This window comes from Hippocampus zosterae, chromosome 8 (genome assembly GCF_025434085.1).
Source record: "Hippocampus zosterae strain Florida chromosome 8, ASM2543408v3, whole genome shotgun sequence".
NCBI classification, from domain to species: domain Eukaryota; kingdom Metazoa; phylum Chordata; class Actinopteri; order Syngnathiformes; family Syngnathidae; genus Hippocampus; species Hippocampus zosterae.
Genome location: NC_067458.1, coordinates 5730674 through 5752156, shown reverse-complemented (window position 1 = coordinate 5752156; position 21483 = coordinate 5730674). Strand labels below are relative to the sequence as shown.

The 21483-nt window shown below is 43.3% G+C and overlaps 1 protein-coding gene across 1 annotated transcript in view; it reads left to right on the top strand.

The window, feature by feature from the left end:
* The first annotated feature begins 20046 nt into the window (after nt 1-20046).
* LOC127605621 (collagen alpha-1(XXIV) chain) overlaps nt 20047-21483 on the top strand; it is a 130579-nt gene continuing 129142 nt past the window's right edge. The window contains exon 1 of the mRNA XM_052073292.1: nt 20047-20575. Coding sequence (XP_051929252.1) covers nt 20523-20575 — 53 coding nt within the window. The 5' untranslated portion in view covers nt 20047-20522. The remainder of the gene's footprint in view (nt 20576-21483) is intronic.

Below are 21483 nucleotides of genomic sequence, written 5' to 3'. Positions count from 1 at the left end.
GAGGTCATTCCAGAGAGATGGACCAGCAACAGAAAAGGCTCGATCCCCTCTGAGCCTCAGTTTAGTTCTTGGTACGTCTAGCAAAGACTGGTCCACAGACCTGAGGCGCCGGGCAGGGGTGTAGGGGCGTATGAGCTCAGAGAGGTAAGGTGGCGCGAGATTATTCAGAGATTTGAAAACAAAGAGGAGGATCTTAAAAATAATTCTAAAATGAATGGGGAGCCAGTGAAGGGATGCCAAAGTAGGAGTTATATGCTCCCTCTTACGAGTACCAGTCAAGAGGCGAGCAGCGGCATTCTGTACCAGCTGAAGGCGCTTGATGGAGGACTGGCTGACTCCAAAGTACAGGGCGTTGCAGTAATCGAGCCGGGATGTGACAAAGGCATGAATTACTGTCTCAAAGTGTTCATGTGAGAGGAAAGGTTTTATTTTGGCCAGCTGTCTAAGGTGAAAGAAGCTGGATTTAACAACGGCACCAATTTGCCGATCGAGTTTGAAATCACTGTCCAGTTTAAGTCCCAAGTTTGAGACCGTTGATTTCAGATAAGGAGATAGGGGGCCCAGGTCTACAGGATGGAATGTACAAGGTCCACTGGGGCCAAACAATATCACCTCTGTCTTCTTTTCGTTGAACTTCAAGAAATTTTGTGCCATCCAGGTTTTGATTTCTTCCAGACAGGATAGGAGTGGCCTTAATGAGAAGGTGTCTTTCTTGCCCAGTGGGACATAGATCTGGCAGTCATCTGCATAGCAGTGGAAAGGAATACCATGTTTCCTTAAGATGGAACCCAATGGGAGCAGATACAGCGAGAACAGCAGAGGCCCCAGAATTGAGCCCTGTGGAACACCACATGACAGGGGAGCAGTGCGTGATTCAGAGCAGCCAAGGCTGACACAAAAGGTCCTGTCAGCTAGATAGGACCTAAACCAATCAAGAACACTCCCGCCAATGCCCACCAAGTGCTGCAAACGAGTCAGCAGAATACTGTGATCCACTGTATCAAATGCTGCAGTTAAGTCCAATAAAACCAGACACACGTGGTCTCCAGAGTCATTTGCCAGGAGGATGTCATTAGAAACGCGTAACAGGGCTGACTCCGTGCTATGCATCGTCTTGAAACCTGACTGGAAGACCTCCAAGATGTTATGTTCATCCAAGAAAAGTTTCAACTGCATGTGCACCACTTTTTCCAGAATTTTGGAAATGAAAGGCAGTTTGGAAATGGGTCTGTAACTTGACAGCTCATCTGGATCAAGACCAGGTTTCTTGATCAAGGGTTGGACCACAGCATGTTTAAACTGTTGGGGAACTACACCAGAAGAAAGGCTGCTGTTGATGATATCCAAGACCGATGCACCAACACTCGGGAGAACCTCCTGAAAGAAGCGTGGGGGAAGAGAGTCGCAAGGGGAGCCAGATGGCTTCGTCTGGCGAACTACATCCTCCAAAAGCGCCAAGGACACAGTATCAAAAGAATTTAGGACAGCTGAACATGGAACATGGACAGAGGGGTCAGATGCGGTATTTGGGACCGGAATCCTAGCTGTAGAGACCTTATCAATAAAGAACTGAAGGAATCTGTTGCACATCTCGGCTGAAGAATCCGCGCAAGTAGGCAGAGGGGGTTTGAGTACAGAATCTATCGTTTTAAATAGTGCACGAGGGTTGTGACGGTTGGCTAGAATAAGGTCCGACAGATATTTTCTTTTGGCCTCTTTTACTGTGAGCTGGTAGATACGCCAGCTGTCTTTCCAAATTTGAGAAGAGACATGCAATTTGTCTCTTTTCCACTTGCGTTCAGCTTTGCGACACTCCTGCCTAGCTGCGCGGGTAATGTCGTTAAACCATGGCTCGGGTTTAGGCTTTGGCAGCACAATTTTTGTCATGTCATAGGTTTAACATCTATGACTACTAAGAAAACTATTGCTACTACTGCTATTATGACTGAATAGAATTATCAGCGAGGGGCATTCCAACAATACTGACGGAAGGTTCGTCAAATTCATCATTATTGGACTTCTGTTTTACTGGCGAATGACAAATAACGGAAACTGAGAAATACTGAGTGTTGATTACAGCATTTCTTTTTTCTTTCGTCACCCGAATCGTCACTAACCACGTCAGTACTGACGGCCCTTCCCAGTCGGTCACTCACAGACTCCCGTTTTGCTGACGACTAACAGAAATACTGTCACATCCCGTGTTTGCCAGCAGGGGGCAGGCTTCCTGCTTGCCGCCTGCACACCTGCCACCCATTTGTGATTAATTACACATGCTTTATTTGGGCGCTCTGGCAGTCGACTCACTGCCGGAGTATTCCACCTCGTGCCAATACTCTCACCCATTCCTTCTCGATTCATTCATTGCCTTAAAGCCTAGTGGCTGTTAGTGCGTGCCTTTATATCCTCTCGTGGGAGATTGTAGCGTTCACCTTAATATTCTCCTTGCTAGTTTTTCCGCAAGCATTTTCTGTTTGTCTCCTTATTTATTTTTCCTGGTCCTTATTTTGACCAGCGTCTTCTGTTGTTCACTTTGACGGATATTTTGTGTTTATATTAAATCTCTTTTTTTCTCTGACAAACATTTTTTCTGTGTCTGCTATTTCGGGGATCCACCTCCAGTTATTGTTGTGCACGAAGCGATCATTCTGTCGCTTCGGGTGCAACGTGACAAATACATGCTGTGTTTCTTGTGCGTGTTTTGTTTGCGGTGGGTCAATACACGTGTTGCTTCGGGATGAGTGGAGGAGGCACTCCTCATCCTCCAACACAGAAAAAAATAAGTTTGAAAAAATCGAATTTCCCATTCTCCAACTTGCTCCTTTTTTTAAGTCCCGGGCAGCAAAGGAAACTGTCTGTGTTGTATATCTCTCAGTCCCACAGACTGCAATTACATTGACCCATAATGTTTTATTTCACCAATCAGCATGGTGTGGACGTGAGTGTGTGTGTGTGTGTGTGTGTGTGTGTGTGTGTGTGTGTGTGTGTGTGTGTATGCCATTGAGTCATTTAGCAATGACTGTCATGGTTCTGTTCCGTTTGTCATCAACACATGGCATTGGAGGGCTTCTCCTCCAGCGACACACCTGTTGGTTCTCATGTTATTAGCTCTTTTCTGTGAAAAGGACTGGTGTGATCGTTGTGCTTCTGTCATGGGTTTTTGTTTGTTTGTTACTTTGGTTTACTGGTGTTTTCAAGACTTGGTTTGAGTTTAGAGCAGACTCGCCAGTGTGAGTCTGCAAGTCTGTTTTTTTAAATGTATATTTTCTTCAGTAAACCATGCTTCTCCTGGCTCCCTGCCTCTTGGGTCCAATACCATCACACACTCCATGACGATGACGGATTAACGGTCTGACAATGACAGATTTGGTCAGCTTGAAATAATGACGGACTGATGATGATCAACGGGCCGTGGCGCTCGCGAATGAAAAATGACGGCGTGGCAGAATTTGCTGCTAGGCCCACCTCTGAGAATTATATTTTGTAAAGATAATTTGCAATTAATATGAATGTTGGTCTCTCTTTTGTTAATTCAATCCCATTGACGACATCCATTCATATTGTGTCACGCAATGCTGAGTTATGTTTTATGAAAAGACAAAAGCAAACCAATTTCACTCTTGTTCTTTTGTTCTTGGTTTGCGCTCCTTTTCTCCGGCTGCTTCTTTTTCTGCTGTAGGTCGCTTGTGTGATGGGGTGTGTATGGAAAGGATTGGAGGCGCATTTCACACCTTCAGGGCAGCTTGGTGGGGGTTTGGCAGCAGCTTGATGAACAGAGTGCACCTGGCTGGCCCCCAACCTCACTGGTACAGACACGGTTTAGTGATCAAAGAGGTAATCCTTACTTCATCTAGACACAGCCTTTTCTTCTTCCTGTTCCCTCACCTCACCTCCAAATGCCTCAACACTCCAGCTTCCCAAAAGTTTTGTCTGCTTCTTCAACAATCCATAAAATCCACTTTATACTCACTCATGTTCTTGAACTACCTGTTTTCCACACTGCCCATGGTGAACCCTAAAGGCCTCGCTGTGGGATTTTCTGATTCATTAGCCCTGCTCATTGAAGTGGAGCCGCCTGAAGATTCCTTCCAGCCAAGTTCATCCGCCCAGTCAGACTACTCTGACTGCGCAGTGATAAACGAGAGCGGGCTCCGGCCGTCAGACCCCGCTGCGACTTTGCTTGGTGCCGAATGAGATGTGCAGGAGGGGGGCCAGTAGACGCAGATGGGAGGATGATAAGGTGCAAAAGGGCTCTGATGCGATGGTACGTGTACTGTGGCAGGACAGTACCACACCCTTAAAGCAGTGCAGCGTGTTTAACACATCTTAGCAGTGTAGTTACAGGAGTGTTAACGCCTGTCAGTTATATGGATGCTTGTCGTGGCAGAAGGTGCCTGTTTGACCCTGGATGTAACAGGGGTCTAATGTGCAGATGGTTTCCTATTGACCTTGACTCTTTGCGGTTATCTGGAAAAGCCTGAAAACATGCAGAATACCGTTTCACCAAACATGCCCAAATGGTTTGGTGGTGACCCAAACAGATAAAAGGGTGACATTTAGATGAATTCCATGCTTTAATATACCATGACTTGGACAAAAGTTAAAAAGCTTGCTGGGAGCCAATCACCGTCATCATTATCTGCATCATAATGACCTCTGCCTACTGCTGTATTTGGGCTTCAGAAGAATCCACGTTGATAGTGGGATGAAAGGTAGTCCTTAGATGAGGACGGCAAGTGTAGCTTATAGGGCATGCACACAAATCATGCATCCATCCATTTTCCAAACCACTTATTCACGTGAGGGCGTGCTGGAGCCTACCCCAGCAGTCTTCGGACAGTAGGCAGGGTACACCCTGCCAATTGCAGGGCATACATTGATGAACAACCACTCACAGTCACACCAAAGGCCATTTTAGATTCTTCCATCAACCCTTCATGTATATTTTCGGAATGTGGGAGGAAGCCTGAGTACCCTTAGATAACCGACTCAAGCATGAGCTGAACATATAAACTCTACACAAGAAGTCTCAAATGGCTCAAATCCAACCTGGACCTCTGTACTGTGAGGCAGACGTGCTATGCCGTCAGCTGCCTACATACATATCAACTGAACATCATTAAGGTGAACATGATTTCCTGCCTCGTTCCATAGTGGAGGATGTTGTGTGTCCCAGTGTTGATTGGAGCTAAGTTTTCTGGTGAGCACATCGGTCTCACAGTGCAAAGGTGTAGGGTTCGATTCTGGCTCCGGCCTTCCTGTGTGGAGTTTGGATGTTCACTCCATGCCTGCGTCCCACATTCCAAAAACATTATAAGCGGATCAGATAATAGATGGACAGGCGAAATCTTATCATATCATTGTCATCCTCAAAATATTTTGATACTACCCCCCCTGCTGATTTCACGGCACAACTATTGAGGGTGGGTGGAGTGTTCACAAATGGACCTAGGGTTGTAGGTCCAGTCTCCAGCTACCCACGCCCTGCAAGCTGACTGCATCATTCAAAAATGGAAATCGTGCTGCTTAACTGTATAAACGCACGATACGCACACCAGTGTCATGCAGTGAACCCAGCAAGTCTATTTCTGCCTCCACATTGTCAAGCACCATGTGCACTTCGACCGGCCCTATTTCAATGGAAAGGGGTGCAACCGCTGCAAGTTGGGTGCTTTTCACGGCAGTGCACTGTTTTTATCCTGTGGGTTTGTTTTGTATATGTTGCGCTTCAATGTCCCCTTGTGTTTTGATTGAGTGACTTAGGATGAGGGGCGGCATGGTCAGCCTCACCTGATTGCTGCCAGACGACTGGTCAAAGTGTGGGTCCCCTGAACGATTTGCACTCTGTCTCCTCTCTAATCTTTCCATCACCAGAAATCATCGCCGAATTGCTTGATTTTGTATGGTCTTGTAAACTGTAATCAGGTCGTTTTGCGCTTTCTGTAAACTTTGTTGGCATTTCTCGGAAGCCTGAACACAACCGTAACACCTGTAAATAGTCAAGCAGAGCAGAAGTTGTTGGGAGAAGCTTTTTTGCTTTGTCTCTTTTTCTCCTGTTTTGAGTTATTGGATGTTAGATTTTTGTCATACATTTACCTATTTTTTTTTGAAAGAAAGTAGGTTTTATTTTGAGAGTGTTTTGTTTGTTATGTTGGCCTTTCTCTCTTTAGCGAATGAAACTGCTCCTTATGAAATCAATTAAGTTCCTGGTATTACTGCCCTTTTCTGGGAATGAGAAGACTGGTGGAGCACCTATGCATGTTTTGTCCAAGGTTCTCTTAGACTGGGACATTACAGCACAATGATGTAAACACCCCCTACCAACCAAGTCTACCAGATGCAAAATATACCAAAATACTAAAAGAAAGAAAACTCTACCCATGCGCATAGTTAGACAAGACTGCGCGAGACTAGTGGCCGAGAAATCCCCTGGGATTCCCCTGGAAGTGGTGGACGAAATTGCTGCAGTGAGGGAAGTCTGGTCTTCCCTGCGAAATATGCTGCCCCCATAAGTGGAGAAAACGAATGGATGAATGGACAATTTTTTGCCTGTTTAACAACCTGCCTTTATATTCATGACTCAGTGAGTTATTAGGTTGTTCCAACACATTTTTGACCCAGCTCAGAAATGTATTGTGTAGGCCAGGTGTGCCCATGACGTTGTTCCTGATCTACCGGTAGATCTAAGACAGGTCCCAAGTAGATCCGAAAAGTGTCAAGGAGAAAAAAAACAAACAACCATTTGTGTATCTTTGTACATGTAAATAATATATTTTTGTGTTAATGTACGCTGCACTCTAATCATACTATCAGTCTCATTTTCACAAAAAAATTAAAATTAAAAATTAAATAAAATAAAGCAGGTAAATCTTGAATTTACAGTGGCGCGTGATTACGTCCCCGGAAGTTGTTCAGCAGCCTGTAATTGCAGCTTGTGATCAGAGCTGTTGCACTCTATCTTTTATCAACATTATTCTCATTCAGAGTTTGCTTCGTGTACAATTCACCGAGGGCACGGGCAAAGAATAGGAACCTAAGAGGGCCCAGGGAGGCACTTGAAAATGGTACGTGTGAGCTACGATAGTTAACAGGCTGCAAAAGTGCATCGCATGCCTCAGTTTCAGGCTGTTTCTCATCATGGCGTGTGTGTGTGTGTGTGTGTGTGTGTGTGTGTGTGTGCGTGTGCGTGTGCGTGTGCGTGTGCGTGTGTGTGTGGGTGTGTGTGTGCGTGTGCGTGTGCGTGTGCGTGTGCGTGTGCGTGTGCGTGTGCGTGTGCGTGTGTGTGTGTGTGTGTGTGTGTGTGTGTGTGTGTGTGTGTGTGCGCGTGTGTGTGTGTGTGTGCGCGTGTGTGTGTGTGTGTGTGCGAGTGCGAGTGCGAGTGCGTATGTCGGTAAGGGTAGATCCCGTGAGGTTAGTTGATCGATAAGTAGATCTTTGGTCCAAAAAGTTTGGGCAGCCCTGGTGTAGTAGGCCTTCATGTGCTGTTCGACAAAATGTGGGACTCTCTCTGTTCTTTTTTTCTTTCATTTTCTATTTCAAAACCACAAACCCTATTTAAATTAAAATGTTTTAAAGCCACATTTATGTCATTATGTGACAGTAAGGCACATTAAAACACCAAAATAAACATTAAAAATGTTTTGACTGATCAGAGCAACACTGAAATAACATTTCCGTGTTGTTAATTTTAACTGCAACAATTGTAATTACTGTGACAGGGCATCCGACAACCATCATCTTGGTTAAAGAAAAGATGTTGACATGTTGTAAATTACTAATACTTTTATCATATTTTCGTAATATATCAGGAACCCAGCCAACACTTTTGGGAACTCGTAATTCACTCGGGGGTGAGAATCATATATATATATAGCTCAGTCTAATCTTTAGTTTCTAAAAATATAAGAATAAGAATTTAAAAAAAAACTTTATTTGTCTCACAATGGAGAAATTCCCAATTTACAGCAGCAAAGTTATGGAAGGAAGAATGTAGAAGAACAAAAAGTACAGAAGCTGCTTTAAAGGCAGCCACTCTCGTGGCGCCATCTTGAAGTCATAATAACATATTGCAACATAACCAATCCAGAAAAAATCCCTGCTATTGATGATATATGTGTAACTACATTAAAAATAATAATAATAATAATAAACTTAATGTATATGAATGGCCTAAGTCAGGGATGGCCAACCAGTCAGATCCTAAGAGCCAAATGTTTTACTGTGTTACTGCAAAGAGACACACACACACACACACACACACACACACACACACACACACACACACACACACACACACACACGACTATGCACTCGCGCACATATGTATGCATGCCACGACGAGCAACGGCCGAACACAAATGAAACGTAAAGACACAAGCACGCATCTTCCCCCCGACCCCTTTTCCTGCTCCTACTTGGGACCAGTCCGCTTGCTTTTGGTCGATTGCAATTGACGTATTGGGCATCTCTGCCTTAAAAACAGAGGTAATTCGCTGAGTAGCTTAGCACTTAGCACTTTGCGTCGTTGTCTGCGCTCAAACAGTGATTCAGTCATCTGATTGGTTGCCCTCCATGTCAATCAAGTAACAGGATTGCTGATAGGCTGTCGTAATACGTTCTGTGTTTTAAGCGTGGTTGTTTGAATGGCAGCGCTCTCGCCGAGGCGTTTTTGACAATGGTCGTGTGGAAGCTCGGCAGCCGCATTGAACCAGCCAAGGAGCCGCATGTGGCTCGCGAGCCGCGGGTTGGCCACCACTGGCCTAAGTGGTTCACAATGTCAGATCAATTTTCACCAACCTATGATGAATTGATCAGCACTTTCCTCAGACTCTGAGGAAAAGCGGTACAGATGATGAGGTGAGCCATATTTGATGCTTTTCATGCTGGTGTATTTGGGAAATAACATTACGAAATGTGTATTTCCTCTACAGCTCCACAAGAGACTTTTTATCTGCTGCATTATTTGCCGGATTATGCAAAGTGCAAAAGTGAATCATGTGAAAATGTGTTGACAGCCATGCAGAAAATGAGATGAAAAAAGCCTCTTGCGGAATCAAATTTGCTATGATAAAAATATACAGTATTTGGAGATCCTTATGCCTACAACACTTTACGATTAAAGCCTAAATGTCGTCAATCATTTCGGCAATTGGAGAACAGTTGTGACACATTTTACATAAATTATTTGCACTGTAATCGAAATATTTGCGGTGAGAACAACGATGGTGCCGCACACCTGATACACAACCAAATGCAGAAATAAATAAAATAAATAAAACCATGTGGCCTCAATGACCTGTGTCCCATATTGGTTTTGTTACACCAATCACCACACTGTGCATGTGTGTCTGCCTGTTGTTTTTTATTTGATTTCATTGTCTTTATTGGGCTGTGTGTCCACTTCTATGGTGTGTGTCATGGAAATTACGGTCTGGACCGCAATTCGCTGTCACTGTCGAGGGCCAATCGGCTCACGTGGGTCGGCCTGAAATACTGACGGAAACAGTGACGGACTGATGCACCATCCGTCGGGGTGACGGAAGGCCTTGGGATTTGTGTTAAGTGATATTGCCCAACATTTTGGGTCAATTGAATAAATGCTGTATCACAATACTTTGTCCATCTAGTGTTGTTGCTTTAGTGACACAAACACTTCTTGAATCAAATAGTTTCGAACTCCGTTGATCCTTTTTCTCTTTTCTTGCTGCCAGTATTTGTCACATATTTGGACTAACAATTGATTTCCACGGATGTAGATTTGTGAAAAGACAAGATCAAGACAAGTGTCCTTGTCTCAAGGGTGTAAAGAGTAAACGCGAAGCAATTGCGGCAGGTTCTTTGAAGGCATTCCTGGACAGCTCACAACCAATATCGATACGTATGACTCACAAAGAGATTTTGCAGAGCGCACATGCATTGGCAGAAGAGGAAGATGAAGTCATTTTTTTCCCTATGAAACAACCCTGCAAAAAAAACATCGTCATGTTAAACTTTTTTTTTTGTGTGTGTGCGTTCTACATGGAGTAAATGTGCGACTTACCCAGCAGACAAAATCATGTTTGTCATTTTAGGGCGACATCATTTCCGACCCCTTCTTTTCTGTTAAGCATAGGAGTGTGCCCGTATGTCTTTTACTAACTGTGCAAATTTCTGGTGAATGAATGGCTGACTTTTATTGTCAGATTTTTGTTTCATATAAGGTTGGAACATGTGTATTCTGGCTGGGTATTTTAAAAAATATGAGACCAACGGGTCATAACAAATATTTTAGCGGATTGCATTTTAATTTTGAGTTATTTTTGTTAGTGATTTCATTCAGCCTTGTTTAGCAACAAGCCAATGATCCACTCGGATATTTTTTTCCCCTTTTTTTCAAATACACTTGACAGATTACGATATTTTGGAGACATTTCTTAGGTCACCTTCATTATATAATAACAGTTGACATAACCATTGTCTTGGCAAGTTCACTGTTTGGGTTTCCATTGAGTTCAAGGGTGCAGTCAGCTTAAAACTGTCTGGAAGTCTCACTCTTAACCTCAGGTCCGTCTGTCTCAGTTGCCTTTGATTTCAGGTTTATAACAGGATTATGTTTCTTGCAGTCAAAGTGACCCCACACACTATCACAAACATGAAGGCCTGTTATTAAATAAAACTCACAGAGCATTGGTATTTTCTTTTGTAGAGCAATTCTTCATCACTGCATACTATAAACATGGCAATGGCCATATTTATACAGTCTTATGAAATAAAACTCATAAAAAACTGACAAATATCTGTGACATAAAAAAACATTTTTCTTTGTTAGCAGTTTGCAAAACGACTACAACCGAGTTCTGTGAAAGTTTGTGGAAGGATGACTGGTATATACTGTACACTGCCGATAAAAAGGTGTAAAGATTATTCATTTATTTCAATATTTATTCATTGCATTCAACTGCTCGCCACCCCCCTAAATGTAAGACAGAGTCAACAGTTGACACCCCGCAATTAGAAAGCCCAAAAGGCTCACTATTCTTTCTATGAAATTTTACATGCAGTCAATATTCAGGAGTCAAAATTCGGATTTGTGAAACTTTCGGAATAACCCGTTTACAGAAATAAGCGAACAAAATTACTCCCGCGTTTGAATAGCCTGATTTGAACGTCGACGCACGGTTGTCGTGACACAAGATACGTCATTTCTGCTTGTTACTAACTCTTGTCAATAAAACTCATTATATTCGTGTCGCTCACCAAAGGACAAAAGCAGCTGGTTTCCTCCTCGCTCCAAAAGTGTGCGTTTGTGCTGTGTTTCTGAGCTCGTTTATCTCTGCTGGTGTATTTCCGGCGAGTTATGCACCAGCTATATGGCCTTATATGCACTTATATGTCTTTCTGTGTACACACTGTGTCATTTTGGCCGCAGAAACAGGGAAAAAAAAACACCACGGAGAAATCTATCAATAAATTCAAGTTAGGCTCACTATGGCAATGATGACATGCTTCCAAGTACTTCCTGCACCACAGAGATCAAAATTCCTTGCGGATAGAACAAGAGCATGCGGAGAACACACACTTCGACAAGAGGTAACCCGATCCGATTTGCATGATCCAATATTCGGGTTAGAAAAGGCTGGACCCATGGGTCTCATTTGCCCATACAGCCAATAATCAAATTTAAAAGAGTTCATTGACTGCATTGAAACATTGTTACTGACAATGAAACACATCGGCATTGTCAATTAAGAAATGTCAGTGTATGCTAACATCCTTACTTATTACATGCCAGTGACTTGGGAAGCTGGTACTTGTGGCACAACGGCAACATCTTTTTGTTTTCTGTGCCTTTGTGCCAGTCAACAGTCCTCTCTTGTTTTACACTGACTTTGTAGTGGAACAGCCGACTCCTCTGCCTTTAAATGATTCATTATGTTCACTATACAGTCACTAACTTCATCTGTTTGCTGTTTAGCTGTGGCCAAGTAACACATACACTTCATTCAGTTGAAAGGATTTTCAAAACACCTATGAATACCCAACACAACTAAAAAGATAGACACTTGGAACATACTCCTATAACTTACCATTGGACCTCATTGTGTGTTTCATTTAACAGCAGTATTTTCCTCTTTGTACATCAAGGTTAGTTCAGGCTCATACTTTGCTTCAGCTGCCCCACTGCATTGTAACTGTATTGTTGCCTGACTTTACACTATAGCAAAGCTCTGCCACCTGTTCGTTAAACACACGTTTTAAGAGCCCGACTCTCGTCACAGATGGACAATCCCGACCACCGTCATGTGTTTTCTATCAAGGTTCCAGCCAACTTTGGTGAGACTGTCTGAGCAGACTTCATCATCTTGACTTCATTTGTGTATGCTACCCAGACTGTCGGCAGTGTTATATGGACATAAAAGAGCAAAGACTTAGGTCACTTCTCGATTTGGGAAGGAACGGTCATACTTATTAATCTTCTTCCTTTTATATTTTGTTCAAAAACTGTTGAAACCAGGTCAATCCTATAGATGGTGCGTCACAGAGGGGTTGGAGCAAAAGCAAAGATTGATGCTCGGATAATAAAAGGAGACTTTATTTCACATTTTTGCAAACATCGAAGTCCCGTAAACTGTCAGAAATACGTGATGCATCCTGGGTGATCGAATCAGAAATTCCGAAAAAGAAACTCTACACAAAAACGTGCTATTGCAGATATTGTTATTCTATCACCTTTCAAGAGTGCTCCAGATAATTTCTCTCACAGAGGCCTTGCAACTAGCCAATAAACATTAGCAAAACATTCACACCAACCAAAGTAGAATCTGGCAGTAGCGAGGGAAACACAGGATGTCTCGCCCACACCTCGTCTCTCGGAATTTCACAGTGCCAAACTCCATTTTAAACATCAAGAGTGTTCGTTCAACTCCATCTGGCCCATCATATGGAGGTGGAATCGGAAAGTTGTGCAAGAATTAATGGTTTTACAGGAAGGGAAAACATTCTGAAAAACACACTGAGCGCTAAAAGGCTCAAGCTTGTGTTACTCATATTCTGTCGAGGTTTTGCAGAAGATGACCGTGGTCATTTTTCATGCTTCAAAGTGGTGTTGTAACACGTGTCACATCTCCCTTTATGGTGTATCCATATGGTGTATGGTGACACCAATGTCATTCATCAAGTTATATTACTTCTTGAGGACCGCATGAAAAATATTGACCCAGCAGAGAGGCCTTTCTCCTGCAGGGGGTTGACCTGAAACAGGGTCAGAGTAACCATGTGAAATATTTTAGTCCCTCTTTAAGTGCAGAAGAAGCACCAGCAAGATGGTGTGAAGTTTTTTTTTTTCAGTTCGGGCACTTCCGGGCCATGAAGGAGATAAATGACTTTACTAAACTAGTTGCAGAGTTCAAATGACGTCAGTCAGCACCTGCAAAGTCGCCTCTAACAGACACGCTGTGTTTGCACTAGTACACAACTACTTCCGAAACTCCTTCCCAAGTATCGTAATGCAACTCGTTTTTGTTAAGTATTTACAAATTTGTCCAAATAGAATGAATTATGTGTTTGACACACATGGACAAAGAACTTGGCGCTTTTTCTAGAGTCATAAACGTGACTACAGACATTGTTAAGTACTAGTAGCCCTGTCAAATGTTGGTTGCACACAGCCTTGTATTCTCCTCTGAACTACCGATGTATAGAACTTATAGCTGGCCGGGTTAATACCTATCAAAGAAGAGATCCAATATCTTTTTTATTTAGCTACATGTCCAATAATGAAAGTCAAATCATGAAGATAATTGAAACAGAGGCGCCAAGTCTGAAAGAGGGTTATCAAATAAGCAATCACCATTTGCAACTAATGTAAGATAAAAAGCTTGAATGAGACTAAACAATTTGGATTCTGTAGCAAGGGGGAGACTCATGGCTGAATAATTGGTCTCCCCAAAAAAGTGTCTTAATGTGAGTAGCTTGCTTGATGATCAAAAGGTCAAATTATTTTGCACCAAAAATCAAAGCAATCAGTCAATAGCAAGTCATTTTGATAGATGATATTGTATATAAAGAATTGGGAAAGCGCGATATAAATAAAGATGTGTTGTTTTGTATTGACCTAAGACAACAATTGGCAAAATACCCTTGATACTCAATAGCCAGCTGCCGTCGGTTCTGGTTCATTTTAATGACATGTAAAAATGCTGAGCTTTGAATTTGTTTTTGTTTTTATCTTCACATTTTTGGTAGCATCCCTTGGGTACTGGATGGGGCAGATGTCCAAAGTACTGTCAGTCATTTGTTTTCACTGGTTTCAGTCCTGCACACACACAGCTTGAGTCGGTTTTCACTGAAGTTTTCAAATTCCTTGATTGTCGGCGACGGTGTAAATGTTTGTCAATTCACCCTGCAAAAATCCGGTTTCCAGGAGAATGTAAATATGAAAACTGCTTTCTAATATCTGACTCTGTCCAGAAGTACCACATCATCAAGTATAAACATTGCACCGCAGGAAATAGAAATATAAAGATATTATATATGAAAAACAGTCATCCTAAACCTGATTTAGGATGATGATTTACAGTGTGCCCTGCACCAGCTAGTGTCAAAAAGTTGATGGACAGAATTGTTATGGATGGGACGTTTGACTTTGGGTCAATCACACAGTTCAGGCGCACCTTGACATTTATGATGTCCTCGTGGTAAAAGTACAAAGTACAAGTCAAACAATAAAAGGATGCATAGTGAATGAGCTCATGCAGTGTTTGGGATTCTCATTAAATGAACCATCAATTCACTAACGAGGAATTGTTTCAAGTGCCAAAGCGAAGAGTGAGGCGCTTAACACCACGCAGTGTTCCTTCCCTCTGCCTCTCTCCACTCCTCATGCTCCCCAAAGGGACTTTCACTTTCCGCACACACTCCCAAACTTCCTCTCAGCCCAAACACCCACTTCACCCTGGACTCCCCTGGCCCCTCTCCCTGTTTTCCCATGGCCGCTTAAGCTCTGCAAAAGTACCTCAACACATAAACACTCTCAAAGCTAACACGCACACACACACACACACACACACACACACACAAACACACACACACACACACACACACATATACAGTACATACTTGGATGCAGAACATTGTTTCAGCTTTTGACTGCTCCGTATTCCGCCATCTGTTGAGCGTGCTCCCAGCTGTTGCCCACTCTCTCCTCGCTCAGCAAAACAGCAGCCCTAAATGCTGTTGACATGCACACAAGAAAGAAATAATATGAGGCATGAGCTAATTAGAGACAGAGGCCGCTCTTGAGTGCAGCCGGTCTGCGGGTAGTCTCAACAGTCAACCTGATCTTGGAGATATATAGTATATGCCAACCGGCCTGAGTCATAATTAGGTCATACTGCATGACGAATGACCAGTTTACAGGATGGGAACAACCTCACCGATCATACTAAAGAGAAGAATGGACCCATATAAGGGTCAGTCCTTTTCAAAAATGTCACACTCTTGGCCCCATACAAGACATTAACTTTTATGCCCCATCAACTGGGGTGCCTTATTTCCGTTTGTTATCCACTTGTTTGTTAGTTTTGCAGTTCACCAACCCAGTTGACTTTGGATTCACTCACGTCATGTGTGAAAGAAAGGTTCCACACTTCCCCCATTTACAAGATGCTGTAGTACTACGCAATGTTCATCTGAAGGCAATTTCCTGCTCCCAATTCCACGTATGAGGGTTCCAGATTGAGTTGAGAAGGGAGGATCCATGTAGGCTTACCGGTACATGCGGTCCTTGGGTAGGGCCAGTCACACTTCCAAGTCAAAACCAAGGACAGGCTAACAACATGCTGCAAGAAAACCCAATGTTTAGTTTGAAGTGGAGAGAATATTACTGGGCCAGTGAAATGGTTCACATGGCTGACATTTGTGCAGCTGGCATGAGATAAATTCCCACTCCAAGAGCTCATTCAAACAAACCTCTGCTATTGACCGGCACTATGTTGAGTTGGCACTCTGCTCATAGTGAGCTGACAGAGGCTCAAGATATCATGAATAAAGAAGGATTTATTGATATTAATATTCAGTCATCATTTAATTTTATAGAAAGGTGAAAGGCTTTGAAACATCAGTGAACACGGCAGCTATATTTTGATGGGCTGGTGCCCAGTGCATTCAATGTAAAAACAGCTGCATCTTTACCTTTGTGCTGGGCCAAGAATAATATATCATGTTTGCGGATATGTTACACTTCGCTGGGCATTTCGGCGGACAGAGCTGGCGCAGAGCTGATGAGAGAAAGAAGGCCCGCCCTTGGCTTAAAAACGGGTGCATCTTTTTTGTGCCGGGACAAGTCAAGTTGAGTGTGCTCGTGAATTTAGTTGAGCTTTCAATGACTTGACAGGTGTTCTGGCATTTCCTTTGTATGCTCCTGGTGAATCTGTCAATTTGATGACCAAAACTAGACTAGACTTTAGCCTATCGAAAAGCAGATCAAATTTTTGGCGCAGTTGGTTTGACACAATTTTGGTGGATTGAAACGAGGAGCAGGAATTGTATTTTATGAATGAATATGACAAACATTGTTCATTGATATTAAAAATATTTGAACAGTCAACTATTGGTAGTGATGGGAGGGTCAGGGGGGTCACACACAGCCACACGATTGGGGGTGCAAAGCAGTCTCCAATGGTCCATGTCACATGCGTGGCCAACTACATCCTCTGCAAAGGGGACTCTTGCAGATTCAGATTCAGAATGCTAAATTTATTAGTGTGTCAATCTGCCACAGGCTGCAGCTATGTCGAAATTTCCAAATTTCCTCCTCCACCTGTGAAAGTAGAAGAAAATATATTAGAAAAAAAGACAACTCCATCACACCAATATGCACAGTGATTTGTACTAGATTGGTGCCGGTCACAAAAATAGGGTCATTAGAGTGAAACATGATACCGACTCCGTGATGTGGTTGACTTCCATCTTGTTCAAATTTTAAAACAATCTTTCTTGTAGAGAATGAATTAGCTCCAGGCTCAAACTGTGGCCATCACAAACATCTTTATGAACCATACAGACGAGTATAAAGTTACCTTTAACATTTTTAACTGTCACACAAGTATAGGAAGAAATTAATCACCTCACCCAACTCATTTTTAATTTAGCAACTTCCCTCTGCCATTTCTTGCACCTTTTGGTGAGATCTCTCTCTCTCTCTCTCTCTCTCTCTCTCTCTCTCTCTCTCTCTCTCTCACTGTCTCCCCCACACACACATGCACACATACACACACACACACACACACACACACCGGTACCTGTGTGGCGGAGCCTATCCCAGCCGTCTTCGGGCAGTAGGCGGGGGACACCCTGAATCAGTTGCCACAGAGACGAACAACCATCCACGCTCACATTCACACCTAGGGACAATTTAGAGCGTCCAATCAGCCTGCCACGCATATTTTTGGAATGTGGGAGGAAACCGGAGCACCCGGAGAAAACCCACACAGGCCGGGGAGAACATGCAAACTCCACACAGGGAGGCCGGAGCTGGAATCGAACCCGGTACCTCTGCACTGTGAAGCCGACGTGCTAACCACTGGACTACCGGGCCGCCTCATTCCAAAATTGTACACTAGAATAGCACTCTTGCTGACACAGGCTTTTAACGTCACTCACTAGGCCACACCCCCTTAAAAAGAACACTAACACTCAAGTGTTCTTTGGTGTGTGTGTGTGTGTGTGTGTGTGAGAGAGAGAGAGAGAGAGAGAGAGAGAGAGAGAGAGAGAGAGAGAGAGAGCGAGAAACATGGCTTAATTAGACTTCATAATACCAATGTATGTATTTACATGTTTATTATAATGTATTGGTTATAAAGTTTAATAATAAATTTCTTCATGAAAAACAAAAAATGCTTAGTTTTTGCCGAGGTAGCAACAGATTCTAAAGTTCTTGTTGTTTTGCATACAGTCCATGTAGCATATGCACTATGTCCGAACTGCAACATCTCGTCTTTTTGATTGCTGGAAAAGGGTGAAAACATCTGCTTGAATCATTGCTATCATGAGATGCCAAAAAGAGGCAGCAAGGGAGAGAATGTAACTCATTCACGCAGAAACTGCTGGACAAAAATGATTGCAAACAACACAAAATGTAGACTCTGCTGTTTACAGCGCCTGGAAGACTTGACTTGGAGTTTCCACATCCATTTGACCTCTCGTAAATTACTCCTTATTAAGGCATCAATGGCAATTACTCAAAATACCATTTTACTGTGTAGTCCTGTATTAAAGGCCGCTCTGTCTCCCTGTAGCGTCCCAGATTTTCTGTGCAATCCATGTCTGTTCTGTGTGTTGGGGGAGGCTACAATCATTAGGAAAAGGGAAGTGGGGTGTGTAGGTGGAGTGGGATGGGCAGCTCAGGGATCCACAGAGCTCTGTTTGTTTTAAGCTGTTGTGTTCATCTGGAGCTGGAACAGTGGAAGTGGGTCAAAGCCTGTTTGATTGAGAAAAGGTGGTCATATCTGTTAATCCAATGTAATACTAAACAATAAGGCTCATAAACTGGATGATTGTGAAGCACATTCACCTCACAGTGAGGAGGTTGAGGGTTTGAATCTGGTCTCAGGCCCTCCTCTGTGGAGTTTCGGGTTTGGGGATTGCCATCACGACAGGCACCGACCATCTTACAGCCACAACTCCGATCGGCTGCCTCAACAGTAGAAGCCCGGAACACGGGCCGCTGAGACTCAATGCCCTCCACCTCCCCCAGGATGTGGGCGAAGCTCTGCCAGAGGTGGGAGTTGAAAGTTTTTCAGAAAGGGGATTCTGCCAGACACTTCTAGCAAACACCAAAAATACATTTGGGTCTGCCAGGTCTTATTGACATCTTCCCCGAGCATCTGCGCCAATATAAACAAAATAAAGATAAACAACCATTCACATTCACACCTAGACAATTTAGAGTCTTCAATTAACCTACCATGCATGTTTTGGGAATATATGAGGAAACCAAAGTAGCTGGATCCGTGTAGGCATGATGAGACCAAGCTTTTTTTTTTTAGGGGCGGGGGGGAATTAAACTATTTAGGAATAATGATTGGCATGGTTAACTGGTTAGCATGTCCGCCTCGCTGTGCAGAGGTGCAGGGTTCGATTCCATCACTGGTCTTCCTGTGTGGAGTTTGCATGTTCTCCCCATGTCTGCGTGGGTTATCTCCGGGTACTGCAGTTTCCTCAAACATTTCAAAAACAGGCATTGCAGGTTAATGGAACACTCTAAATTGTCCCTCCGTGTGATTGTAAGTGTGAATGGTTGTTTGTCGATGTGTGCCCGTCCCTGGCTGGAAACCAGTTGAGCGTGTACACCACCTGCTGCTCCAAGACAGTTGGGAGAGGCCCCAGCACACCTTTGTGAGGATAAGCGGATTAGAAAATGGATGGATAGATATTTATGAATTGTACATGTGTGGAAAAAAAAATATTCTTGGCCATAAAGGATGACCAAAGTATGGTCAATTATATGGCAATATAATATGGCAATTATAAGAAACCTAGTTTTTAATACTGACATTGGCTAACAACCAGATCAGGGTCTACCTGGCCTACTGCCCAAAGACAACTGGAATTGTCTCCAGCATGCCAATAATGGATGGATGCATGTTGTTTTCATATTGAAAGCACAAATCAGTATTAAGGCATATCCAACACTTTGGGGCTTGAGTCCACCTAATATTTTATGAGTGTTGGAATTGTGTTCCCAGAGAAAACCCATTGTATAAAATCCAAAGTCCAAACGACTCATTCACACCTCTGAGAAGCTTATCCTTCACATGTAATTTCATTACCATTAAAAACAATTACTGTTACATTACATTGCAATTATATTTTTTTAAGTTTATTCACCCTGGAGACGAGTACATTTCAACCAATATCTTCACGTATATGTGGCCAATGTGGATTCATGGACTACCCACATGTGCAAATGTCAACATTCTGTCCAGAGTGCGCACATGCCAAAATTTTATCCGTGATGTCACAAGACAGAACTTGGTGAAATCCAACACAACTGCTGGTTGGTAGGAGTTGTATTGGGCTGAACGCTGTCCCATCAGTGCAAGTTAAGGCACATAGCGCAAACCACCGCCTGGAGGTAAAGACGCAGCGCACAGCCTGTGGAGAAGAAGCCTCACAAAGGCGTCGGATGCGCCGCAAATGCAAAGGGAACACATCGACCGCTGGACTTGCTACGCGCGCGCGCAGGTGTGTGTGTGCGTGTATATGTGCAACCACTTTGCGTCTTCAGTTTGGATATCGGAACCGTCCGGTTCAGTGCGCGCGGCGGGAGCGCTTTGGCGCAAAAGGGAGCCGGCAGAGAGGTAGAAGAGCTCTCTTGCGCACTGTCACACAATGAGGAATCTCTGAGGCGGCCGTAACATTACTCCTCCGACCACTTGAAGTTTCCCGTGGCTACTTCCGAACGGTTAGCCCATGAGCAGGTATCCTTTCGAGTGTGATTCTGTTTTCACCCAGAATTCTGCTGCCGGGACAAATGCATACAAATGCATTTAGGAGCTCAACGGACAAGGAGTGGACACGTTTCCGCGGCAGCAACGTAAGTGTGCTTTTGATTAAATAGCATGCAGATGTCATACAATGTGCGCTTGAAAGTGTTTACGCGAGAGGGTGCTGGTTTTTGCGTGTGTAATTGGAAACATGATTCTACTCATTTGTTGGCCTCTTTTCCCGAAAGGCTGCCTGACTTAACATGGATCAACTTCGTGGACGTATACGGCTCGGTTTAACCAGTTAAACAGTGACGGACGGACTCAACACTTCATTGGTTTATATAGAACAGTTGCATTATCAAAACGCAGGCAACGGTGGTCGCAGTGCTTCCTAATGCCTCCCACTTAATGATTCATACCAGTAGTCACTAGATAAATTATGACAACCACTTTAATATGATCGTATATTCGCATTAGTGCCGGTACAGGTATATGCTTTTAAAATATCTTGCAGAGGTTCATGCACAGCCTGGGTGTCCAAAAGGCTTGGAATTTTAAAAATGCTGATTCAGCATGCCAGGAATAGGTGATGTAAAAAAAAAAGTTGTAGGAGAGCAATAAAAGTTTTTTTTGAACGGTCATCACAAGCATTGTTTGTGCATTACTGACATCCGGAACAGAGCGAAATGCAATGTCTGGAACTACATTATTTTTGGATTCCAAATGGTCGATACTCTGTCATGAATTCTCTCCAGATGTGAGCAAAAGGGGCTTTACAATGAGTTATTTCAACTCTACCCTGCTTTCCCAGAAGAGGCAAGGTTACCTCTTGATTTTTAAGTGGACTTGTGCTGATCAAAATCCTTCTTTTTGGTTCTTCTGAATGAAAATGAGAAGTGAGTTGACCAAGAAACGTCCTTTGAATTGAGAGTTTAGTGTGTATCCATCACTGGTTTACTGGCTCGTGAGCTGTGGATTATTTGCTGCCACTGGTATCAGTGGCACAACACAGATA